This window comes from Salmo salar, chromosome 14 (assembly GCF_965601325.2).
Source record: "Salmo salar chromosome 14, fSalSal1, whole genome shotgun sequence".
NCBI classification, from domain to species: Eukaryota; Metazoa; Chordata; class Actinopteri; order Salmoniformes; family Salmonidae; genus Salmo; species Salmo salar.
Genome location: NC_138304.1, coordinates 89,364,985 through 89,392,537, shown reverse-complemented (window position 1 = coordinate 89,392,537; position 27,553 = coordinate 89,364,985). Strand labels below are relative to the sequence as shown.

Here is a 27,553-nt window from a genome sequence, read left to right as displayed (position 1 = left end):
AAGCCCTGGGTGCTACATGCTGTATATGTCTACTCCTGAGTTCCCCACATAGACCTTTAGAAAAAAACATGTGGTCACGGTGAGTAAACAATGAAGAGCTGCAAATGTTGTGTGTAATGAATGCTGAAGCAGGGAATTTTAGTCATGAAATGTTGCATCTTGGTCCAGGCGTATTGTTTTGTTTTGATCAAAGCGAGAGATTTTCGTCAGGCCTCGATTCTGATTATTGTTATGTAATTGGTGATGTAATTGATCCATGTATGATGATTCTCAGGGTTAGTATCCACACAATGAAAAATGTGCCAGTAATGCACTGACATTTCATATGACTAAGAAAATTGTTTTTCAAGAGCTTGAGAATGATTTTTTGTCATCTAAATAAATGTTTGCTGTTGATATTGATGTTGAAGAATAGATACTATCTGATAAAATAGTTGACAGTTTTAGTCTTAGCATACGTTGAATGATTCCCATTGGCTTTATTTGGCACTCTTTCTTGATTCTTCCTCTTGATGTAACACAATTGATATGATGGTGACATTATATTATATATTTATACACTGAGGACATAAAATATGATATGGATGAGAAGAATATGGACTTAATGTATGTTTATGACAGACATCAATCCACAATGAAATTTCACTTTCATCTGCAAAACTGTATCTCAACTTGAATCATACACTTGAGATTGGACTAGGGATATAATTTAACCTTGTTATAAAACATTCGATATTAACCTATGTTTCCATCCATCTTTTGATACACATCTTCTTTATCTGCAGAAATCTTTTAATTGCTTCTGTAGTTGTCTTTTTGGCAACAACAATTTCAACTGCTCCTGTGGAAGGTATGGAAGTAGCTCATTGAATCAAAGTTCTATTCATTGGGATATTTGAACAGGTAAACAACTCAATGCCTTCTTTCTTTAGAGAAAGAGCCGGAGGAGATAGAGGTAGAGGACGGTGAAGAGGAACTCTCAGAAGAGGAGGAGGGTATGAGATGGGAGGGAGGGAGGTTTGGGGAAGGATGAGGGAGTTGGGATGGGGGTGGTTAGAGTCATGTGTCAGGATACCATAGGACTAGCTAGTGCTGGTACGACGAAGAGAATGGGCCTAGCCTAAATGTGACATAGTAAGCTATTAACAAACAAAAAATAATGCCCCCCCAAGGTTAACAGAGGTCAAAACAAAAATCAATGCAGTCTTTTCTGATTATAAAATTAGGTAAAGAATACATTGAGTGAGAGCGTAGAAATGTCTAATATAACAAAATAAATTCTATGTAACTAATAAAAAAGGACTAACTCTCTTTAAAGAAATGATAAAGTAATTTTTGAAGTGCACTCAGACCTATAAAGTTAATACCAATTTCCTCCACTCAAGCAGAAGGATATACACTCTTAGAAAAAAAGCTGCTATCTAGAACCTAAAAGGGTTCTTTGGCTGTCCCCATAAAATAACCCTTTGAATAACCCTTTTTGGTTCCAGGTAGAACCCTTTTGGAACCCTTTTTTCTATAAGTGTAACATTTCAGGACCAATTTTTGTATAATTTTTCGGGCACCTTTCCATTTGTTTCAATAGAGGGAACAACGACTTCTAAATATGTGTGGAGCACAGACTTCTGGGAAGTATAGAATATGAGCATATATTTATGAAATGTCTCAACTTACTTTTCTTTTCAGATGATGATGACTCCAAGAGTCAGGAAAAGAATATGGGTGAGAAGTTAACAACTTGCCACCAATGAATAGAACATCTCTAACCTTTGTGCATAAACCAACGCCTACTTGTGTGACTAAAGTCCCATTTTGAGAGTAAACTTATGTAAATGGTTCAACTAAGAGCATAAATTTGTTTTTCCTGTTTGAATGTTTTGCATAATATTACCATAACACGTTTCAAAGACAAATGGGCCTCATTAATTCCAAATACAAACAAAATATAAAATAGTGAAATAGTGGAAATGTGAATATGATAAAGCTACAAAACAGGACATAAGAGTACATTTAAAGTAAAATCTCACATATTGTTGGTAATAAACTATCATTAATCACAAGTACGTGCATGTGCGCATGCCTGTAAACCTAAAATCCTCTCTAATAGGGTATAATACCAGAATAAAGGGTTTTTAATGATAAAGACAATCATACAGAATCTCAAATAGAAGTATGTTCCTTTTCCCTTCTCTTCCCTGAAGGAATTGGAGCACAGCAAGCTACCACAGTATCTAAAGGCCTGGGTAAGACACATCTAATCCTCTCTTAGCTCAGGGGATAGGGCTTGTGTTAAAAACAGAATAGCTCTTAGTTCAGTGAGTTCAACTCTGAGAAGTTCTTAGTGCAAAGTGGGGAAGTTGTCTTGAGTATAGACTTTAATCTGGTAAATGCTGCAGATATTTGGCAGATTTGTCTATTAGATAGCCTACCAGGAAAGATAATGACATGATATTCACCATTCTTGAAATCAGACCATTTGAGACATTTCTGTTGAGGCTTTCTTCCATAAAAGTGAGTTAAACTCACTGCAGAAGTCTGCAATATGTTTGATTCTTACAATACAGGATACATATTTGTAAAGGACTGTATTGAAAGGTTTTCAATGGACTGTTAAATAAGCTTGTCTTGACTTAAAGGCTGGTTTCCTTCTAGGTTTAAGCGCTCAGCCTGGCACCTCGTTCCAGGGTGAAGCTCCGAATGGTAAGGGAGGACTTTCTTTATAACAGTCAATCCAAATACAATTTGTACATTTGAAAAATATTTTATAGGAACCCATTCATTTCCTTTACTGGTTTGGTAAGCGTATGGGCTGTAAATTGGTTGTGTAATTGGTTATAAATGGGTATTGTGTCTAGGCTGATCTTGTAAATGTATTAAGGACATTTCACATCAGAATTAAGTCAAATCAGAATGACTCTCAACATAAAATCCCTCACGAATTTGTGTACCCCTTCTTCCTGCAGGACATAAACTCAATGGGGATAGTGCCATGCAAGCTGGGCCTGGCCGTGAGTCAGGCTCCATAATATGTGGCACTTTTTTATTATTTATTTCAACAAAAACTGTCTTACAATTTTACATATATATTTTCCTACGTGATAACGAGAAAATGTTGTTTGCTTTGTTACAGCATCAAGCAGTACCTCAATATCAGAAGGAAGTAATGGTTAAACATGAATTATAAATCAGATTTGTGTTAGAAGAATTAGGCCATAACGTTGCATTTCCATATTAATTATGCATAATATAGATCTGGCACATGGACTGAGTTAAAGGGCAGTTCCGCCACTTTTACATTTTCATTATCTCCACCACAAAACTAGTGTCTACCTAAGTGAAAACAACGCCTTTCTATGATCTGTGGTTAAAAAGATAAGAAGAAAGATTCTAAAAAATGCTTCTCTGTGACATCAAAGGGTAGGATTAAAAGTTTTAAAAACTGCAATGAGTTTCTAGCCAGAGGGAGGGTATTTTCTTGCTCCTCACGTCACCGTCAATCTCATAGTGTTTGAAAATCACTGATTTTGATGATATCAAAGGCTAGAACTTTTTAATTATATATTTTTTTACAAAGTGCAGAAATGCACCGTTTTCACATATGTAGACACTGGTATTGTGCTGGAGAAAATGAAATGAGGTTGAAAAGTGGGGGAATTGCCTTTTAACACAGGAAGACCAATTCTGATATTTGTGTAACATTTGAATTGAATTTGATTTATTTGGGTAAGACACAGAGAACAAAATGTACAATGTGGACCTAAAGGATAACACTTAAAAGGGGCGGCAGGTAGCCTAGTGGTTAGAGTGTTGGACCAGTAACCAAAAGGTTGCTGGATCAAATCCCCGGGGTGACAAGGTAAAATCTTTTGCAAGTCAGGGAACACTGACACGGTAAAATATGCCCCTCAACATTCCTTCCAGATTTTACCTTGTCAGTGTTCCCTGGTAGGCTGTCATTGTAAATAAGAATTTGTTCTTAACTGACTTGCCTAATTAAATTAAGGTTAAAAAAATATATATATATTAATTAAAACACTTGTTTCCAAAGTGGTCCTTGATGGTGATAACACATATAATGAAGGCAAAACAACTATATAACATTCATTTATATTGACATCCTAAAAAGAGGCACTATACGTTTTGACCAATCACATCAACTCTTTTGACCATATTTGGGCAAAATATTAGAATTGGGGTGCCTGTGTAAACGCAGCCATGGTGGAATACATTTGTGGAATGAATGGCCTGATGTGTTCCTATCTGCTTCAGGTAATGGTGGTGGTGGAGGAGGAGGGGGAGGAGGAGGTGGTGCTGGTGGAGGAGGTGGAGGAGATTCACATACTTCACCCTCTGACCCCAGCTCCCATGGTAAAGTCTTGTTCTGTCATCTACTCCATGTTGTTACCACTTTATTCTGCACTGTCATGTTAAGTGATACAAGTTTTGTTTAAACAATCAGTTTTTACTTATTTCTTAACATTCCCTGTCTTTCAGATGCTTCTTTGTCAGGACATGCAGGTTCCTCTTCAGATACCAGTATTGCAGGTCAAATGACTTATTATAAATGTTTAAATATTAATCAAGTCATATAATATTTGAAGTGATATCTCTATTGAATCTATCTAATAAACAGTGGTAAGTCTTTATCTACTGTAATTTGATGAAAAGTGTTTTGCTTTCAATGCAGGTCCCAGTTTGGATCCGAGTCAAGCAGGTAACGCTACACCCGCTCTCTCCACAAGCATTGAAGTAGACAAAAAAAACACCTGGATGTTTTACAAGCTCTGTCTGGATGGCGGTGGCTTGTCTCTATTGGGGAGGTTGAACTATTGATCTCTTGGCAGGTGCAGGGGTTCATGGCAGTTCAGTGTCACACGTGCAAGCCCCAGGTAATCGCTCTGCCTTGCCTTGGTTCAATTCCATAACAATAGTCCAATAATGCATGACATAAAACCTGGAGGAATTGTATTAACAGTAAATCAACATGAATATCTTTGCTGAAGCTGAATTTCAACATAATTATTTTAGGAAAAGTGGTTGTCCACCCAGGAACAGGGGTTGTCCACCCAGGAACAGGGGTTGTCCACCCAGGAACAGGGGTTGTCCACTCAGATACAATCTCTCACGGTAAGTCATCTTGGTCTACATTTGAAGAGTTTATTTCCAAAATGCTATATGCACACATTTTTCACATTTGTGTTTTTTCATCAGAAATTATTGCTTATGGGTATATACAAGTGTGTGTAAAATATGTCTGTTCTCATATTTTACATTTAGAGATTTTAGATGTGTATCAAAATGTGTTTTTTTGCAAAATGATTATATCCGTTGTTTAGCTGGAATGGAATGTTTGTATGCTGTTTACTGTGGTTGTCTCACCTAGCTATCTTTAGATCAATGCTCTGGATAAGACCATCTGCTAAATGACTCAAATGTAAAATGCTAATGCTTTACATACATATCTCATATTACTGTACATTTCTTTATAAAAAATGTCTTTATTTGTTACATTTGACTGTGCAAAACCTAGCAGTACTACTTACTTCTCTGAGAGAATTTTGAATAAAAGCATCATTTGTTGTTGATGTTGTTGAACAACCCCACACCCTGATTAGACAAAAAACACACCCATGTCTTTCATCATTTCTTTAAACAATAAAAGCTAATTTCTCAACATTTAAAAAAATGAAAATGGATAAATAGCATTTTGGAATGAAACTCTTAATTTGTTTGTATAAGCATATCTCAATGTCCCTTGCAGTGATTAACTTGGTCTTATGTTCAATGTGTTTACCTTATAGGCTCAATGGGACAAGCAGGAGGGAGCTCCACTCTCATCATTATCCACGAGACTCATCCACAGCCTGCAGGTATCATTCACTACATAAAGCCACAGAAAGTTCTGGTGACAGACCTGTGACAAACAATCATATGCAGTTATGAGTTATAACGACCAATTATATAATATCACTCAGTCATGTGTAGCAAACCGATAACTAACAATCAAGTGAATGTGTGGGTTTGGATAAGGACCATTGATGACACATAGTCAGGTAAACTTAGTCTTTAATATTTGATTTTAGTGTCAGCCCATCAACAAATGGCTGCAGTCAAATGGCCAAAACGCCCTCTATTGGTCTCATGGGTGTGTCATTAATATTTTTCATAATTTCATAAATAATAAATATAATTTTGGAAAACCCGCCCGAAAATCCAGTGTTTCTATGTCAAACAGTTGTGTTATATTTCAGTCTTCTGTGATGTATATAAAGTCTAATATTGGGATGCAAACTCAAAATGTAATACATTTCACCTCTATATCTGACATGGTAGAGGAGTCTTCTTTTTTTAAGACCATAACCATGTGTGTGAGGTGTATACTTCTCAGGAGGCTGCTGAGGGGAGGACGGCTCATAATAATGTCTGGGATAGAGTGAATGGAATGGTATGAAACACATAGAAACCATGTGTTTGATGTGTTCAATATAATTCCATTGATTCCATCCCAGCCATTACTATTAGCCCGTCCTCCACAATTAAGTTGCCACCGGCCGCCTGTGGTATACCTTGTTTCAAAGTAGATTTGTTTAAGACTACCAAGAAACGCTGTTTGACCCTGATTTACCCCACTGCAGTAAATGGTTATTAATAATTTACATTTCCAAGACACTCTGTATATTATGTACAGTATGTAAAGTACATCACAAATATGATCCACAGCTAGCATGCTTACAATGTTTAAATCAAGGCAGCATTGTATTGTTATTACAGGTGGCAGCATTGTATTGTTACTACAGGTGGCAGCATTGTATTGTTACTACAGGTGGAAGCATTGTATTGTTATTACAGGTGGCAGCATTGTATTGTTACTACAGGTGGCAGCATTGTATTGTTACTACAGGTGGCAGCATTGTATTGTTACTACAGGTGGCAGCATTGTATTGTTATTACAGGTGGCAGCATTGTATTGTTATTACAGGTGGCAGCATTGTATTGTTATTACAGGTGGCAGCATTGTATTGTTATTACAGGTGGCAACATTGTATTGTTATTACAGGTGGCAGCATTGTATTGTTATTACAGGTGGCAGCATTGTATTGTTATTACAGGTGGCAGCATTGTATTGTTATTACAGGTGGCAGCATTGTATTGTTATTACAGGTGGCAGCATTGTATTGTTATGTATTTTTATTACAGGTGGCAACATTGTATTGTTATGTATTTTTATTACAGGTGGCAACATTGTATTGTTATGTATTTTTATTACAGGTGGCAGCATTGTATTTTTATTACAGGTGGCAACAATGTATTGTTATGTATTTTTATTACAGGTGGCAACAATGTATTGTTATGTATTTTTATTACAGGTGGCAACATTGTATTGTTATTACAGGTGGCAGCATTGTATTTTTATTACAGGTGGCAACATTGTATTGTTATGTATTTTTATTACAGGTGGCAACATTGTATTGTTATGTATTTTTATTACAGGTGGCAACATTGTATTGTTATTACAGGTGGCAGCATTATATTGTTATTAAAGGTGGCAGCATTGTATTGTTACTACAGGTGGCAGCATTGTATTGTTACTACAGGTGGCAGCATTGTATTGTTATTACAGGTGGCAGCATTGTATTGTTATTACAGGTGGCAGCATTGTATTGTTATTACAGGTGGCAACATTGTATTGTTATTACAGGTGGCAGCATTGTATTGTTATTAAAGGTGGCAGCATTGTATTGTTATTAAAGGTGGCAACATTGTATTGTTATTACAGGTGGCAGCATTGTATTGTTATTACAGTTGGCAACATTGTATTGTTATTACAGGTGGCCGCATTGTATTGTTATTACAGGTGGCAGCATTGTATTGTTATTACAGGTGGCAGCATTGTATTGTTATTACTGGTGGCAATCTTTGTATTGTTATTACAGGTGGCAGCATTGTATTGTTATTACAGGTGGCAGCATTGTATTGTTATTACAGATGGCAGCATTGTATTGTTATTACAGGTGGCAGCATTGTATTGTTATTACAGGTGGCAACATTGTATTGTTATTACAGGTGGCAGCATTGTATTGTTATTAAAGGTGGCAGCATTGTATTGTTATTACAGGTGGCAGCATTGTATTGTTATTACAGGTGGCAGCATTGTATTGTTATGTATTTTTATTACAGGTGGCAACATTGTATTGTTATGTATTTTTATTACAGGTGGCAACATTGTATTGTTATGTATTTTTATTACAGGTGGCAGCATTGTATTTTTATTACAGGTGGCAACAATGTATTGTTATGTATTGTTATTACAGGTGGCAACATTGTATTGTTATGTATTTTTATTACAGGTGGCAACATTGTATTGTTATGTATTGTTATTACAGGTGGCAACATTGTATTGTTATGTATTGTTATTACAGGTGGCAACATTGTATTGTTATGTATTTTTATTACAGGTGGCAACATTGTATTGTTATGTATTTTTATTACAGGTGGCAACATTGTATTGTTATGTATTTTTATTACAGGTGGCAGCATTGTATTTTTATTACAGGTGGCAACAATGTATTGTTATGTATTTTTATTACAGGTGGCAACAATGTATTGTTATGTATTTTTATTACAGATGGCAACAATGTATTGTTATGTATTTTTATTACAGGTGGCAACATTGTATTGTTATGTATTGTTATTACAGGTGGCAACATTGTATTGTTATGTATTGTTATTACAGGTGGCAACATTGTATTGTTATGTATTTTTATTACAGGTGGCAACATTGTATTGTTATTACAGGTGGCAGCATTGTATTGTTATTACAGGTGGCAGCATTGTATTGTTATTACAGATGGCAGCATTGTATTGTTATTACAGGTGGCAGCATTGTATTGTTATTACAGGTGGCAGCATTGTATTGTTATGTATTTTTATTACAGGTGGCAACATTGTATTGTTATGTATTTTTATTACAGGTGGCAACATTGTATTGTTACTACAGGTGGCAGCATTGTATTTTTATTACAGGTGGCAACATTGTATTGTTATGTATTTTTATTACAGGTGGCAACATTGTATTGTTATGTATTTTTATTACAGGTGGCAACATTGTATTGTTATGTATTTTTATTATAGGTGGCAGCATTGTATTTTTATTACAGGTGGCAACATTGTATTGTTATGTATTTTTATTACAGGTGGCAACATTGTATTGTTATGTATTTTTATTACAGGTGGCAGCATTGTATTTTTATTACAGGTGGCAACATTGTATTGTTATGTATTTTTATTACAGGTGGCAACAATGTATTGTTATGTATTTTTATTACAGGTGGCAGCATTGTATTGTTATGTATTTTTATTACAGGTGGCAGCATTGTATTTTTATTACAGGTGGCAACATTGTATTGTTATGTATTTTTATTACAGGTGGCAACATTGTATTGTTATGTATTTTTATTACAGGTGGCAACATTGTATTGTTATGTATTTTTATTACAGGTGGCAGCATTGTATTTTTATTACAGGTGGCAACATTGTATTGTTATGTATTTTTATTACAGGTGGCAACATTGTATTGTTATGTATTTTTATTACAGGTGGCAACATTGTATTGTTATGTATTGTTATTACAGGTGGCAACATTGTATTGTTATGTATTTTTATTACAGGTGGCAACATTGTATTGTTATGTATTGTTATTACAGGTGGCAACATTGTATTGTTATGTATTGTTATTACAGGTGGCAACATTGTATTGTTATGTATTTTTATTACAGGTGGCAACATTGTATTGTTATGTATTTTTATTACAGGTGGCAACATTGTATTTTTATTACAGGTGGCAACAATGTATTGTTATTACAGGTGGCAACATTGTATTGTTATGTATTTTTATTACAGGTGGCAACATTGTATTGTTATGTATTTTTATTACAGGTGGCAACATTGTATTGTTATGTATTTTTATTACAGGTGGCAACATTGTATTGTTATGTATTTTTATTACAGGTGGCAACATTGTATTGTTATGTATTTTTATTACAGGTGGCAACATTGTATTTTTATTACAGGTGGCAACATATTAAAATGATAAACTTGGATTAGCTAACACAACGTGCCTTTGGAACACAGGAGTGATGGTTGCTGATAATGGGCTTCTGTACGCCTATGTAGATATTCCATTCAAATCAGCCATTTCCAGCTACAATAGTCATTTACAACATTAACAATGTCTGCACTGTACTTCTGATAACGGTAGTGTAGGTCAAATTAAGATCCTACATATGTATGTATTACTTTTACAGGTACAGGTATACTGGTAGTTTTCTTGCATTAATACTTGCACTTGTTTTTCTTTCTAGCACTGACTTTCCTAGCACTGACTTTCTTAGCACTGACTTTCTTAGCACTGACTTTCATAGAACTGACTTTCCTAGCACTGACTTTCCTAGCACTGACTTTACTAGCACTGACTTTCTAGCACTGACTTTCTTAGCACTGACTTTCATAGAACTGACTTTCTAGCACTGACTTTCCTAGCACTGACTTTCTTAGCACTGACTTTCATAGAACTGACTTTCATAGAACTGACTTTCCTAGCACTGACTTTACCAGCACTGACTTTACTAGAACTGACTTTCCTAGCACTGACTTTCTAGCACACTTTACTAGCACTGACTTTCTAGCACTGACTTTTCTAGCATTAACTTAACAAGCACTGACTTTCTAGCACTGACATTACAAGCACTGACATTACCATCACCGACTTTCCTAGCACTGACTTTCCTAGAACTGACTTTACCAGCACTGACTTTACCAGCACTGACATTACCAGCACTGACCTTTTTAGCACTGACTTTACTAGTACTGACATTACCAGCACCGACTTTCCTAGCACTGACTTTTTTAGCACTGACTTTACTAGCACTGACATTACCAGCACTGACCTTTTTAGCACTGACTTTACTAGCACTGACATTACCAGCACTGACTTTCCTAGCACTGACTTTCCTAGCACTAACTTTACCAGCACTGGCTTTCTAGCACTGACTTTCTAGCACTGACTTTCTAACACTGACTTTCTAGCACTGACTTTTTCAGCACTGACTTTACTAGCACTGACATTACCAGCACTGACTTTCCTAGCACTGACTTTCCTAGCACTGACTTTACCAGCACTGGCTTTCTAGCACTGACTTTCTAACACTGACTTTCTAGCACTGACTTTACTAGCACTGACTTTCTAGGACTGACTTTCTAGCACTGACTTTACCAGCACTGACTTTCCTAGCACTGACTTTACCAGCACTGACTTTCCTAGCACTGACTTTCCTAGCACTGACTTTCTAACCTGACTTTACCAGCACTGACTTTCCTAGCACTGACTTTCTAGCACTGACTTTCTAGCACTGACTTTCCTAGCACTGATTTTACTAGCACTGACATTACCAGCACTGACTTTCCTAGCACTGACTTTCTAGCACTGACTTTCTAGCACTGACTTTCCTAGCACTGACTTTACTAGCACTGACATTACCAGCACTGACTTTCCTAGCACTGACTTTCTAGCACTGACTTTCTAGCACTGACTTTACCAGCACTGACTTTACTAGCACTGACATTCTACCACTGACTTTCTAGCACTGACTTTACCAGCACTGACTTTACTAGCACTGACATTCTACCACTGACTTTACTACCGCTGACTTTATTAGCACTGACATTCTACCACTGACTTTCTAGCGCTGACTTTCCTAACGCTGACTTTCTAGCACTGACTTTCTAGCGCTAACTTTACTAGCGCTGACTTTACTAGCACTGACTTTACGAGCACTGACTTTACTAACGCTGGATTTCCTAGCGCTGACTATCTAGCGCTAACTTTACTAGCGCTGACTTTCCTAGAGCTGACTAACCTAGTGCTGACTTTCTAGTGCTGGCTTTCTAGCATTGACATTCTAGCACTGACTTTACTAGCACTGACTTTCTAGCACTGACTTTCTAGCACTGACTTTCCTAGAACTGACTTCCTAGCACTGACTTTCTAGCACTGACTTTACTAGCACTGACTTTACTAGCACTGACTTTACTAGCACTGACTTTCTAGCACTGACTTTCTAGCACTGACTTTACTAGCACTGACTTTCCTAGAACTGACTTTACTAGCACTGACTTTACAAGCACTGACTTTCCTAGAACTGACTTTACTAGCACTGACTTTACTAGCACTGACTTTCTAGCACTGACTTTACTAGCACTGACTTTACTAGCACTGACTTTCTAGCACTGACTTTCTAGCACTGACTTTACTAGCACTGACTTTCCTAGAACTGACTTTACTAGCGCTGACTTTCCTAGAGCTGACTATCCTAGTGCTGACTTTCTAGTGCTGACTTTCTAGCATTGACATTCTAGCACTGACTTTACTAGCACTGACTTTCTAGTACTGACTTTCTAGCACTGACTTTCCTAGAACTGACTTCCTAGCACTGACTTTCTAGCACTGACTTTACTAGCACTGACTTTCCTAGAACTGACTTTACTAGCACTGACTTTCTAGCACTGACTTTCTAGCACTGACTTTACTAGCACTGACTTTACTAGCACTGACTTCCTAGCACTGACTTTCTAGCACTGACTTTACTAGCACTGACTTTACTAGCACTGACTTTTCTAGCACTGCCTTTCTAGCACTGACTTTACTAGCACTGACTTTCTAGCACTGACTTTCTAGCACTGACTTTACTAGCGCTGACTTCCTAGCACTGACTTCACTAGCACTGACTTTACTAGCACTGACTTTACTAGCACTGACTTTCTAGTACTGACTTTCTAGCACTGACTTTACCAGCACTGACTTTCTAGCACTGACTTTACTAGCACTGACTTTACTAGCACTGACTTTCTAGCACTGACTTTCCTAGAACTGACTTTACTAGCACTGACTTTCTAGTACTGACTTTTCTAGCACTGACTTTCTTAGCACTGACTTTCTAGCACTGACTTTCTAGCACTGACTTTCCTAGAACTGACTTTACTAGCACTGACTTTCTTAGCACTGACTTTCTAGCACTGACTTTCTAGCACTGACTTTTCTAGCACTGACTTTCTAGCACTGACTTTTCTAGCACTGACTTTCTTAACACTGACTTTCTAGCACTGACTTTCTAGCACTGACTTTCTAGCACTGACTTTCTTAGCACTGACTTTCTAGCACTGACTTTCTAGCACTGACTTTTCTAGCACTGACTTTCTTAGCACTGACTTTCTAGCACTGACTTTCTAGCACTGACTTTCCTAGAACTGACTTTACTAGCACTGAATTTCTTAGCACTGACTTTCTAGCACTGACTTTCTAGCACTGACTTTTCTAGCACTGACTTTTCTAGCACTGACTTTCTAGCACTGACTTTCTTAGCACTAACTTTCTAGCACTGACTTTCTAGCACTGACTTTCCTAGCACTGCCTTTACGAGCACTGACTTTTTAGCACTGACATTCTAGCACTGACTTTACTATCACTGACTTTCTAGCACTGACTTTACTAGCACTGACTTTGTTGATAGCTGCTGTACTGAGGAAAAGTTGTGCTTACTATGACTGTGTTATCATATGTGGTTGTCTTACCTAGCTACCTTAAGATGAATGCACTAATTGTAAATCGCTCTGGATAAGAGGGTCTGCTAAATGACTAAAATGTAAATGTAAATATGATTGTAAAATACATGTATTGTATGTGTTTCAGCAAGTGAGACTGAAATAGAGTCGCCTGAGTATGACACACCTGAGTCACCTGAGTTTAATGGTAAATATTTCAGATAAGCAATTTTTCTATTTATTTTAGCCACATCATGTACCTGTGAACTGTGAAGAACACCATTATCTTACACTCCTTGGTATAACCCTACAAAGAACAGAAGTGTCATGGTATTTATTGGATCTCAATGTTGTTTCCAAGGTAATGGTCACAAGCTGCTGATTGGAGGAGCAGTAGAAAATGGACATGCAGGTAAGGAGAAGGACTTCATTGCGCTTGATCAGAAAACATGATTGAGTTTGGCATTTGTGAGGCCATTTTGATTGTCAATGTCTTTCTGTGTCTCAGCTATACCTGTAGTCACTGACCTCTTCATCGAGGACACAACTCACATGGATCCCACAGGTAACATCTTGCTGAAAATCCAATAAAGTTGAAGTCATGGGCTTGTTTGTTTAATGATAGGGCAAATGAGTAGACGATAGAATGCCTTGATATTTTTTAATAGGTTCAACATTTCAGGTGCTATGGATCCACTTGGTGCAAGTTCTCACCTGGACAATACAGGTGAGTGTCCAGGTGAGGGTGCTATGATTCATGCTTGGCTCCTGTCTGGTATATTTACTTGCTTCTCCATCATTTCTTCACTTAATTCCGTATTGACATTCAGGTATTATCGACCAATCCAGCCATGACTTCCTCATTGGTTTAATGGGTGAGTGTTTGTAAGAACTTATCTTTGATGTTTCTTTTTAGGTAAATCAAGTTTGTTCTTGATTAACTGTATGTCTTTCCAGGTGGTGTGGGAGATCCGTATGCTTCTGACATCCATATCGACATCTCAGGTGGGTTTGTCATCATAACCCTTCTGTGTCTGCTTTCTGTTGGGTCTTTTCTGACTATAAAGAATCTCTGTTTTTCTTTGTTGAATCAAAAATATCTAACCAACACTGTTCTGTTGATAGATCACACTGGAATGACTTCTCAATTAGACTCAATAGGTATGTTTCTTCATCCAAGCCTCCCTTAGTCACTTCACTTGTTCCCTTGAAAGAAATGTTACAAAGCAACACCTTCGGGAGAGTTACTCTGTGGGAGAGTCCCTCTAATTTATATCAGATTTAAGCTATATTTAAACTGGCACAGATAATGTTATACTACACCTCTAAAGCATAATTTTATTTAAGTACCTCTCTGTCCGAGGGGTTAAAACAGCAAGCCACAAACTCCACTCTGAGGAGTTTATATTCCATATTGTGCTAGTTATCTGTGCTGCTGCAGAGTAAATCACTGTTACAGTTATTCCTGCTTTTGTAATAATTTACTCAAGGAAAACGGGTTTTTAAATCAGGTTTGATATATATATATATATATATCACTGGCTGTCTGGCGCTCTCTGCTCTCTCTCTCTCTCTCTCTCTCTCTCTCTCTCTCTCTCTCTCTCTCTCTCTCTCTCTCTCTCTCTCTCTCTCGCTCTCTCTCTTTCTCTCTTTCTACTCTCTTTGCTCTCTCTCTCCTCTCATCCAGCTGTGGGTTCGGGTCCAGAACCGGCGTTGTCGTCCAGTAGCAGCCCGGGTCCAGACGTTCCACCAGGTACCTACTAGCACGCCTTCCACCTTCTGCCAGGTCCTGTAAATCACCTCACCCCTCCCTCTTGTGTCGTCCCTCATCCTCGCAGGCTCAGTTCACTACCTGACCGCGGGGAGAGCTCCTCTCAGGCTCAGTTCTCTACCTTACCTCGGAGAGAGCTCCTCTCAGGCTCAGTTCTCTACCTCACCTCAGAGAGAGCTCCTCTCAGGCTCAGTTCTCTACCTTACCTCGGAGAGAGCTCCTCTCAGGCTCAGTTCTCTACCTTACCTCGGAGAGAGCTCCTCTCAGGCTCAGTTCTCTACCTCAACTCGGAGAGAGCTCCTCTCAGGCTCAGTTCTCTACCTCACCTCGGAGAGAGCTCCTCTCAGGCTCAGTTCTCTACCTCACCTCGGAGAGAGCTCCTCTCAGGCTCAGTTCTCTAACTCGGAGAGAGCTCCTCTCAGGCTCAGTAACTCGGAGAGAGCTCCTCTCAGGCTCAGTTCTCTAACTCGGAGAGAGCTCCTCTCAGGCTCAGTTTTCTACCTCACCTCGGAGAGAGCTCCTCTCAGGCTTAGTTCTCTAACTCGGAGAGAGCTCCTCGCAGGCTTGTAATAATGACAGAGATTTCAGTGTCCCGGAGAATTTACGCCCCAATATTTTTTTTTACTCCAAGATTATCATTGGGTCCATGTGTTCCTGTCTGTGCAGACAGCGTGTTATTTGTGTAGCTGTGCTTGTGAACTTTGTAGATCTTGACATTGTTTTTTCGCGGCTTCACTGCAGACTTTATGTCTTGGTGGAGTAGCACTGCCATCACTGATGAATGGGGTCAGGCATTGCCTTTTAAAGACTCTATTAGGAGGGATGCAGTGCAACAAGAGATGAGGGTTCTCATGATTCACATAATCCAATAATTTATCTTCTTTCTTTCTCTGTGTGTCTGACGTTCTTCCTCCACGTCTTGGAGATCACATAGGGCTAATAAGTGATTTTACAGGTAGGCATTGTGAGCCACAACTACTCATTATCTAATAAATAGATTATGATTCCCAGTTGAACATGTAAACAGTAGTTATGGGTGAAAGCAAATAGGTTCTATCAACTAGTTTGTATCTCTGTCCTACTTGTGCTCTCTTTTTATTTGCAGGCCTTACTGACTACTCAGGACATGACCATCCATATCTGAGCTCAGGTTTCCATGGATCATACCACTCAGCAGGTGATCATGCTGGTCTATCCGATACCACAGGTAAATACACTGAAATAAATCATTATCTCTGTAAGAGGATAGGGACCAAGATGGCATGGAAAGCTTCATCTCAGTTTTTCTCTCCAGACCACCCAGTAGCAGTGATGTCACATACGGATTATTCATCATCGCACGTTGACCACCCAGGTAGGATCACACTCAGGACTAAACATAACAGACCCCTGTTAAAGGTAATCTTCTGTAGCTCAGTTTATAGAGCATGGTGCTTGCAATGCCAGGATAGTGGGTTTGATTCCCGGGACTGCCCATATGTGAAATGTATGCACGCATGACTGTAAGTCGCTTTGGATAAAAGTGTCTGTTAAATGGCATATATATATTTTGAATGAAATACATTATACTATGAAGGTATTTCAGAGAGTGGTATTGATGTGTCCAGCTCAGACAGAGGAATATAAAGGATGATTAAGATAATGTCAGCATAAATGAACATGTATGTTGCAGGGAATGGTCGTCAAAGCCAGGTTACAGACACACATGGAGGTGATCATGCGGTCAATGATGTGCATCATGATGTAACAGGTATGTCTACCCTAAAGGTACATGTAGGCCAAGGCCAGCCTGGGTGCCAGTCTGTTTCTGCTCTCCTGCCAACTCCTAATGGAATTGTCATGCCAAACAATTAAACGTTTCGCTTCCAACGACAATAGAGTAGGCAAAGGCAGCAGATCTGGGACCAGGCTAGGACTAGGCTATAACCAGGGGTAGAGTATTTGCACTTGATGGAGCAAAACAAATGCCACATGCATTATTTGAGAAGCATTGAGGATATATGCTTGATATACTGAATTCATGTGGTCATTTATCCCAATACGCCTAATGCAAAAGCCTGCCAATACAATGGTGTATATGACAGTGTTTTTCTTTTCAGATCCATCTGGGCAGCAGATTGTGTCTACAGACGTAGGCCTACTAGATGCTGGTAACTCAATGTTTGAATTCTCCATTATTTACAAACCTATTTCAGTGCATTTGTTATTCATAAACACATTTTTCTGTCTGCTTAATTGCCTGCTATATGTGCAAAATAATAGATTGGAGCTCAGTTGTGTAAAGTACTTAAGTAAAAATACTTTAAAGTACTACTTAAGTAGTTTTTTGGGGGGTATCTGTACTTAACTTTACTATTTACATTTCTGACAACTTTTACTTTTACTCCATTACATTCCTAATGAAAATATTGTACATTTTACTCCATACATTTTTCTTGACACCCAAAGGTACTTGCTATATTTCGAATGCTTAGCATGACAGGAAAATTCATGCCCTTATCAAGAGAACATCCCTGGCCATCCCTGCTGCCTCTGATCTGGCAGACTCGCTAAGCACAAATGCTTTTGTAAATTAAGTTGGAGTGTATCCCTGCCTATCCGTAAATTTGTGCCATCTGGTTTGCTTAATATGTGAAATGATTTATACTTTTACTTTTGATACATAAGTATATTTTAGCAATTACATTCACTTTTGATACTTAAGCATATTTAAAACCAAATAATTTTAGACTTCTACTCAAGTAGTATTTTGCTGGATGACTTTCACTTTTACTTGAGTCAATTTCTATATATCTTTACTTTTACTCAAGTATGACAATTGGGTACTTTTTCCACCACTGTTGGACCTGTTCTGGTCTTATGTTATGTCTTGAGCAACAATTGTCTCATAGAACTATAACTTTTGTGGAAAATAAGTGTCATGATGGAAAATAGGCTTCACCAAGGCCAGTGCTGGCTAAATAAATACCTCCATTAAAAACGGTCCAGGGATGAAAATTCCCAGGACGTCTATCTGTCAGAGTAAAGTGTTCTATGCTTATTTTCACACAGGAAAAATATACTTTTAAAAAAAGTATTTCCAAAATGTTATCCATCACCACTCACCAGTCAACTTTTCTTCGTCCCTTATTTCCTGCAGGTGAGCACAGCGTCGTCTCTCATCACGACGACATGGGAGGTGAGTCCTACAAAAATACAATCAATTATAGGCCTACATTTAATTTGCCGAGTTAAACATTTCTGAAGGCATCACTTTTTACAATGTTGTTGTAATAGTGTTGCAACAATGTTTCATCATGAGAGCTCACGCTGTAATTTCGCGGGTTGAGTTCTAATTTCGTGGTTCTTCAGCTATAACAGACGGGGTCGCTGTTCAGCATCATGATGATGTTCACACCGTCAGCCCTCAAGCAGATACCACAGGTAAGCCACCACCTTGAAATCCTACAGTGAGCTTTCAGGAAATTGGTTGAATTTGGAATGGTTGTATGAGCAGGGCTGTCTGACATGGCCACACAACTTCCCTCTACAGGTAGAACACCCTGTTGACTTTGACTTTGTTTGCTTATTCTTTGTATACTATACATGTTAAAAGATGCACTATGCAGGTCCCTGGATAAATAAAGGTTATTTACTTTTTTTTTTAATGCATAAATCGCTCCGCCATTTCGTGTCGCCCAAAAAGTTACATATTGCAGCTTTAAGTTACTGATAATGAAGAAAATAAATGAATAGTTTACCTTCACAAGTAGAGTCTGAAATATTCTGTGCACAGGTACAATGATACAGGTGTCAATGTGTGAACAGGTGCGGCAGAAGAACTTGTAACCAGCTCACATACACAGATAGATATCACTGGTAAGGATTTGAAGTGTACATTTCTGTTTACTATATATTGTAAGCATTTACAAGATCAAACAAGAACATCCCATTACTACACTGGGTGACATCTAATAAAACATATTTAGTAGGCTAGTCAAACAAATGGATACTCAATCAAGTTAATCTAACAGCCATATAGTAACTCACGTGTTTCTCCCTCTCCCTAGCCCTTGGGGCGAACGTGTACAGCTCCAGCGCACCAGGGACGCCCGGTAGGCTACGCACTTGTCTGATGATCAAGCATTCATTCTCTCACCTGCATATTTTTAGAGCTGACACACTGCTTGCCGCTGCTTCGCTAGTTACGCCAACATAAATGTAACACTCAGTGCAGAGCCGGCTGAGCTGGGGCCAGCCTGAGGAGGGGAAGGCAGTAAGGAGAAATAAAGCTGTCACTAACACAGAGCATATTGTGGGAAACAGCATTCAACCACACATTTTCTTCGATTTTCTCTGGAACAGTGTTCTGGAGTAGCTTAGAAAAGTCTAGAATAGGTACACAATCCAAGTATTATATATATACAGTACCAGTCAAAAGTTTGGACACACCTACTCATTCAAGGGTTTTTCTTTATTTGTACTATTTTCTACATTGTAGAATAATAGTGAAGACATCAAAACTATGAAATAACACATATGGAATCATGTAGTAACCAAAAAAGTAGATTTGAGATTCTTTAAAGTAGCCACCCTTTGCCTTGATGACAGCTTTGCACACTCTTGGCATTCTCTCAACCAGCATCATGGGGTAGTCACCTGGAATGCATTTAAATTAACAGATGTGTCTTGTTAAAAGTACATTTGTGGAATTTCTTTCCTTCTTAATGCATTTGAGCTAATCAGTTGTGAAGGTCAGTCAATCCAGAAAATTTCAAGAGCTTTGAAAGTTTCTTCAAGTGCAGTCATCAATCACTATGATGAAACTGGCTCTCATGAGGACCTCCACAGGAAAGGAAGACCCAGAGTTACCTCTGCTGCAGAGGACAAGTTCATTAGAGTTACCAGTCTCAGAAATTGCAGCCCAAATAAATGCTTCATAGAGTTCAAATAACAGACACATCTCAACATCAACTGTTCAGAGACTGCGTGAATCAGGCATTCATGGTCGAATTGCTGCAAAGAAACCACTACTAAAGAACACCAATAAGAAGAAGAGACTTGCTTGGGCCAACAAACATGAGCAATGGACATTAGACCGGTGGAAATCTGTCCTTTGGTCTGATGAATCCAAATTTGACATTTTTGGTTCCAACCGCCGTGTCTTTGTGAGACGCAGAGTAGGTGAACGGATGATCTCCGCATGTGTGGTTCCCACCGTGAAGCATGGTGGAGGAGGTGTGATGGTGTGGGGGTGCTTTGCTGGTGACACCATCTGTGATTTATTTAGAATTCAAGGCACACTTAACCAGCATGGCTACCACAGCATTCTGCAGCGATATGCCATCCCATCTGGTTTGCGCTTAGTGGGACAATCATTTGTTTTTTAACAGGACAATGACCCAACACACCTCCAGGCTGTGTAAGGGCTATTTGACCAAGAAGGAGAGTGATGAAGTGCTGCATCAGATGACCTGGCCTCCACAATCACCTGACCTCAACACAATTGAGATGGTTTGGGATGAATTGGACTGCAGAGTGAAGGAAAATCAGCCAACAAGTTCTCGGCATATGTGGGAACTTCTACAAGACTGTTGGAAATGCATTCCAGATGAAGCTGGTTGAGAGAATGCCAAGAGTGTGCAAAGCTTCCATCAAGGTGTGGCTACTTTGTAGAATCTCAAATAAAAAATATATTTTGATTTGTTTAAAACCTGTTGGGGCTAGGCGGCAGTATTTGCACGGCCGGATAAAAAACGTATCCGATTTAATCTGGTTACTACTCCTGCCCAGTAACTAGAATATGCATATAATTAGTCGATTTGGATAGAAAACACTCTAACGTTTCTAAAACTGTTTGAATGGTGTCTGTGAGTATAACAGAACTCATATGGCAGGCCAAAACCTGAGAAGATTCCATGCAGGAAGTGGAAATCTGATTTGTGGAATCACCTTCAACACTTTGCCTATGAAACACACCGTGAGTTAGGATTCATTTAGCACTTCCTAAGGCTTCCACTAGATGTCAACAGTCTTTACAAAGTGGTTTGAGTCTTCTCCGGTAAAAACTGACCGAACGAGAGGCCTGGAAAGTTGGTCATAGGGGGAGGGCCATTACTACTATGACGCGGGCGCCCGTGGGTACCCTCTCGTTCCGAAACGTCTAGTAAGACAATGCAATCGTCCGCCTTGAATATTATTGAAGCTCTGATTGAAAAAGGCCCTAAAGATTTATGTTATACAACGTTTGACATGTTTGAACGAACGTAAATATATATTTTTTGCACATTTGTGATGACAAGTCCTGTGCGCCTCGTACATTATGAGTAGCCTTGGGAACGCGCTAACAAGAAGGAGCTATTGGGACATAAATTATTAACTTTTTCGAACAAAACTACATTTGTTGTGGACCTGGGATTCCTGGAAGTGCCTTCTGATGAAGATAATCAAAGGTAAGGGAATATTTACAATAGTATATTTGATTTTAGATGACTCCAAGATGGCGCTAACCTGTATCGCCTAGCCTATTTTTCTGAGCATAGCACCTCGTTTATTGCAAAGTGTGATTTCCCAGTAAAGTTATTTTTAAATCTGGCAATGCGATTGCATTCACGAAATGTTAATCTATAATTCTTTGAATGACAATATTATAATTTACCAATGTTTTCGAATAGTAATTTTGTAAATTGTAGCGCTGATTCACCTGAAGCATTTGAGGGAAAATATTTTCTGAACGTCACGCGCCGATGTAAAATGCTGTTTTTATATATAAATATGAACTTTATCGAACACAAAATGCATGTATTGTGTAACATGATGTCCTAGGAGTGTCATCTGATGAAGATTGTCAAATGGTTAGTGCTGCATTTAGCTGTGTTTTGGGTATTTGTGATGCATGCTAGTTGCTTTGAAAATGGCAGTGTGATTATTTTTGGCAGGGTACTCTCCTGACATAATCTAATGTTTTGCTTTTGCTGTAAAGCCTTTTTGAAATCGGACAACGTGGTTCGATTCAGGAGAGGTGTATCTATAAAATGGTGTAAAATAGTCATATGTTTGAGAAATTGAAGTTATAGCATTTATGAGGTATTTGTATTTCGCGCGACACGATTCCACTGGCTGTTGACTAGGGTGGGACGCAAATGTCCCAGGTTCCCAGACAGGTTAACACTTTTTTGGTTACTACATGATTCCATATGTGTTATTTGATAGTTGTGATGTCTTCACTATACTACAGCCTAATTCTAAATGGATTAAATTGTTATTATTTCCTCATCAATCTACACATAATACCCCATAATGACAAAGAAAAAAAAGAAGAAAAAAATTGAAAATGTATAAAAAATACTAAACTGAAATATCACATTTACATAAGTATTCAGACCCTTTACTCAGTACTATGTTGAAGCACTTTTGGCAGCGTTTACAGCCTCGATTCTTCTTGGGTATGACGCTACAAGCTTGGCACACCTGTATTTGGGGAGTTTCTCCCATTCTTCTCTGCAGATCCTGTCAAGCTCTGTCAGGTTGGATGGGGAGTGTTGCTGCACAGCTTTTTTCAGGTCTCTCCAGAGATGTTTGATCGGGTTCATGTCCGGGCTCTGGCTGGGCCACCCAAGGACATTCAAAGAAGCCACTCCTACCTTGTTTTGGCTGTGTACTTAGGGTCGTTGTCCTGTTGGAATGTGAACCTTCGCCCCAGTCTGAGGTCCTGAGCGCTCTAAAGCAGGTTTTCATCAAGGATCTCCTTGTACTTTGCTCCGATCATCTTTCCCTGGATCCTGACTAGTCTCCCAGTCCCTGCCACTGAAATGGTGCCAGGTTTCCTCCAGACGTGACACTTGGCATTAAGGCCAAAGAGTTCAATCTTGGTTTCATCAGACCAGAGAATCTTGTTTTTCATGGTCTGAGTTCTTTAGGTGCCTTTTGGCAAACTCCAAGTGGGCTGTCATGTGCCTTTTACTGAGAAGTGGCTTCCGTCTGGCCACTCTACCAAAAAAGCCTGATTGGTGGAGTGCTGCAGAGATGGTTGTGCTACTGGAAGGTTCTCCCATCTCCACAGAGGAACTCTGGAGCTCTGTCAGAGTGACCATCGAGTTCTTGGTCACCTCCCTGACCAAGGCCCTTCTCCCCCGATTGTTCAGTTTGGCCGGGCGGCCAGCTCTAGGAAGAGTCATGGTGGTTTCACACTTCTTCCATTTAACAATGATGGAGGCTACTGTGTTCTTGGGGACCTTCAATGCTGCCGAAATGTTTTGGTACCCTTCCCCAGATCTGTGCCTCGTCACAATCCTGTCTCTGAGCTCTACGGACAATTCCTTTGACGTCATGGCTTGGTTTTTGCTCTGACATGAACTGACAACTGTGGGACCTTATATAGACAAGTGTGTGCCTTTCCAAAGCATGTCCAACCAATTTAATTTATGACAGGTGGACTACAATCAAGTTGTAGAAACATCTCAACGATGATCAATGGAAACAGGATGCACCTGAGCTCCATTTTTGAGTCTCATAGCAAAGGTTCTGAATACTTATGTAATAAGAAATGTCTGTTTTTAATTTTTTTATACATTTGCAAAAAAATCTAAACCTGTTTCCACTTCGTCATTATGGGGTATTGTGTGTAGACTGATGAGGATTTTTATTTAATTTTAATCCATTTTAGAATAAGGCTTTAACGTAACAAAATAAATATATATAGTATAACAGTGTAATATCCCCTCTTATTTGAAACAAGGTTAGATGAGGTGGCTGTGACCAGTGGACTCATAGACTCTACAGTTTCATTTTAACCAATGACATAATACTCACATGATTCACTCACACACATACGTCCAGGCGAGGAAGGTGACAAGTATACATTTTTCAATTTCAGATTCTGTGCTTGGATTTGGACATGACACTACAGGTAAAATTCCATTTACAACAACAAATCAGAAGTGCTAGATTTCTAAACCAAACAAGGCCCTTCACGCAACACACTTGTAACATCATATACTCTGTCTCTCAGTTGTTGCAGATGCACACAGTGTCTTCATTCAGACCAATTCCCCAGGTAAGTCTGCACACACACACACACACACCAATCTTATGACCTTAACATTTCAGAAAAAATAGATACACTTCCTCACAACACACACACAACACACACTAGCCTCCAAAAATATAATGTGAATGTATGCAATACCATATGTATGTAATACCATGTAATACCAATGTCTGTAATACAGACGCCAAAGTTGGCAGGGGTGAGTGAGGTTCCCTTACCACTCATTACTCATCAGAGATAGAGTACTATATAGAGAATAGTGTCCCATAGTTCCTGGTAAAAAGCATTGCACAATATAGGGAATAGGGTACCATTTGGGACACATCCTTACTATACACTGCCAGTCACTAAATAACAAAACGAAACGCCTTAAGTCGTCACCATGTTGAATCTATCTTTTGTATCGTAGTCACAGCTGATGCACAAGGATCCACTCTACAGGCTTCCAGTAAGTCGGTACAGTATATTCATTTACACAACCCCTTGACCTTGCACAAGAATCTGTTGCTCCTAAAGGCTTGATGAAATGAAAAGTAGTGGTAATAATCCTTTGATCTTGGAGAGATAGCCTGGAGCAGGGGTGTCAAACTCACTTCCTGGAGGGCTATGTGTCTCCTATTTTTTGTCATTTTCTTTCAATTTGTATCCAATTAGACCTAGAGAGGGGAGTTCCTAACCAATAAATGACCTTAATCAATTAATGATGTACAAGAGAGGATTGGAAACTTGCAGAAACTCAGCCCATCAAAAATTGAGTTTGACACCCCTGCCATAGATTAATCAACCAATCAATAAAATGTATTTACAGCCCAACAGTTGCCATAAAGTGCTTTACAGATCTTTACAGTTAACCAGTCTAAGTAGTGATAGACATGTAATGGTGTGAAATGCATTGACATTGATGTCAGACAGCCCTGGTTGTCCCGTTCACGGTGGTCTCCCCCTGCTCTGTTCGTAGGGTCTGTGTTCATGCAATGTCTTTGTCCAAACAGGTCATCCTGGTGTAACAGAACAGACACAGCATGCTGGTAAGCTTCATAAGAGTTCAGGTTTAAACTCTGTTACATGGCTGGTTTATACAGGCAGCCCAATTCTGATATTTTTCTGATATTCTTTTTAACCAATCAAATCAGCTCTTTTGCCCATAATTAGGCTAAAGATCAGAAAAGGGTCTGCCTTTGTAAACACAGCCTTATACAGATGTCTCAGTAATGTTGATATCTAGCTATCTATCAATTTGACTACAAATTCTGCGTTTACACAGGCATCCCAATTCCAATCTTTTGCCCTATTATTGGCAAAAGAGCTGATCTGATTGGTCAAAAGACCAATTAGTGAAAATAAAGATCAGAATTGGGCTGATTGTGTAAATGCAGCAAAAGTAATTGAAATAGCGAAATGGATCCATGTGACAAATTTAGCAGTTTTAGTAAAGGTGATATTTCGTTGTGTAGGCTAAATGGGTAGTACGGCCTATCAGGCTCTGTTTACAGAGTCACCCTAAGAACCCAAAGCAGATTTTCTTTCTATATCCAATCTTTTTTTCTGACTGTCCACACTCAGTTTTATATGTGACCCATATCAGATTTGCACATTCAGACTGGTGTAGCCTCTGAAGTAGCACACAGATGCCATGTTCATTTCCTGTCACTGTTCCTTAAAATTTGTGAGGGGTCGTCATGGTAACGTATGGAGGTCACGTATGGAGGATAGGTTTTTGGATCAGGATTCAGATCCATATATGGAGGTAGTATAAATCAGAATTCAAAAGATCAGATTCCATGTGTTGTTTTGCTGTTTACACATTAGAGAAAAGATCAGATACGTATCAGATATGCAAATAATTGGCAAAAGATCTGAATTGGGCTGCCTGTGTAAACGCAGCCTAACTTGTTATTTAGCACAGGATTGCACAGCTTTCAGATATTACAATGCTGTGTCATTATGACAGCATATATTGAACCACTCAGTGAACAGATGCTCAAGGGCTCTTTTCTTTCCTCGGTTTTGCTTGCTCTTTCCAGTTTCCGCAGCTGAACAGTACAACCCATCTGGTCAGGGTCCTGAAGGTAGGTTTCTCAGCTCCCTATAACTTCTCTCCCGTGTATCTCTCTTCTTTTAAAAACATTATTAAATGACAAAAGCCTTGTTTTATTTACATGATGTACTCCCCTGTCGAAACACATACAATATCTTATAACTAATCATTTTTATTACACTGTATTAACTACAGTATAAGATGGCAAAGTTTCTGACTGCAAGGTTTCAGGTGATAATACAGTGCTGTTAAACTGTACCTTTGAAAGAGAGACAAAGGTAAGCTCTTGATTGGTACTACAAGTATAAAAATTGTGAGCAAGTAAAAATGAAGGACACTAAAGTAGTATTACTGCCTCTGAGGTAGGACTCAATGCTACAGTATACTGCTAATATACTCAATATGTTGTAATTCTACAATATATTGCATGACTTTTTTAACATTAAAGGGATAGTTCACACAAGTTATGGATTTCTGTCTCGTCCATAGACTGCTCACAGGGTAAGGAAACCAAAATGTAATTTAGTAATTTGGATGAACTATCGCTTCCGTCAGCTCTTAGATAGATGAATTACAGATATGTGTGTCAGAGACTAAAATACATCTTCACTTCTGAAGGTGCAGAAAATGTGGAACTGGAGGATACCTGCTGACTTCCATATGAAGCCTCGTGTCAAGTTTCTACGCTACAGATTTCAGTGTACGGACCAGTCTGCATGGCAGAGAAACAGTGATCCAGCCCACTAGCAAATCTAGTTGTTTGTGTCTATGTTTGTTTGTTTGAACTTTGTCTATTTAAACTTAAAGATGACACTGTAAGTAAACTTTTTGCGCACTTGTTAATAGACGTTTTGTTTAATTCGTTGCATATATGACAAAAAGACGAGGGTATTAAGGAAAACCCTCTGAATATGGCTCATACAAAAGTGTCATCCGTATGAATATCATTGTACAAAAGCTCAAACAATATACTGAATCTTTATGAAGCTTTGTTATTTTGTAATTTCCACAAGTACTGTATTTCCCAGTTTAGAAAATGTGAGAAATATTCATTTTGTGTCAGAAATTGTACATTGCGAAATGTATATCAAAGTAATCTCTACATTAAAAGGAACATCTA

At 38.7% G+C, this 27,553-nt stretch overlaps 1 protein-coding gene across 6 annotated transcripts; it reads left to right on the top strand.

Annotated features, from left to right (window-relative positions):
* On the top strand, positions 1-27,276 carry si:ch211-80h18.1 (uncharacterized). 6 transcript variants are annotated; one of them, XM_082961256.1, is made up of 36 exons: positions 1-79; positions 786-850; positions 933-995; positions 1,687-1,722; positions 2,202-2,243; positions 2,653-2,700; positions 2,964-3,008; positions 4,270-4,368; positions 4,495-4,545; positions 4,688-4,714; positions 4,845-4,889; positions 5,029-5,127; positions 5,802-5,870; positions 13,745-13,804; positions 13,958-14,008; positions 14,105-14,161; positions 14,279-14,323; positions 14,427-14,471; positions 14,554-14,601; positions 14,722-14,757; positions 15,284-15,349; positions 16,293-16,322; positions 16,473-16,574; positions 16,662-16,721; positions 17,040-17,117; positions 17,467-17,517; positions 18,507-18,545; positions 18,719-18,790; positions 19,175-19,225; positions 19,417-19,461; positions 24,222-24,254; positions 24,357-24,401; positions 24,805-24,843; positions 25,388-25,423; positions 26,420-26,464; positions 27,052-27,276. In XM_082961256.1, the coding sequence occupies exons 1-36, from the start codon at positions 69-71 to the stop codon at positions 27,084-27,086; spliced, it is 1,869 nt and encodes a 622-aa protein (XP_082817382.1). In that variant the 5' UTR covers positions 1-68; the 3' UTR covers positions 27,087-27,276. The 6 variants fall into 6 exon arrangements, with proteins under 6 accessions (XP_082817382.1, XP_082817381.1, XP_082817384.1 ...); XM_082961255.1 differs by having other exon boundaries at positions 14,279-14,335; XM_082961258.1 differs by lacking the exon at positions 1,687-1,722 and having other exon boundaries at positions 14,279-14,335.
* The last annotated feature ends 277 nt before the right edge of the window (positions 27,277-27,553 follow it).

Excerpts from the sequence above, each read along its gene's own strand:
- si:ch211-80h18.1 (XM_082961255.1), top strand. Across the intron at positions 4,890-5,028 it reads GTCACACGTGCAAGCCCCAG|GAAAAGTGGTTGTCCACCCA; the intron begins GTAATCGCTCTG and ends TAATTATTTTAG. Across the intron at positions 24,402-24,804 it reads CATTCAGACCAATTCCCCAG|TCACAGCTGATGCACAAGGA; the intron begins GTAAGTCTGCAC and ends TTTGTATCGTAG.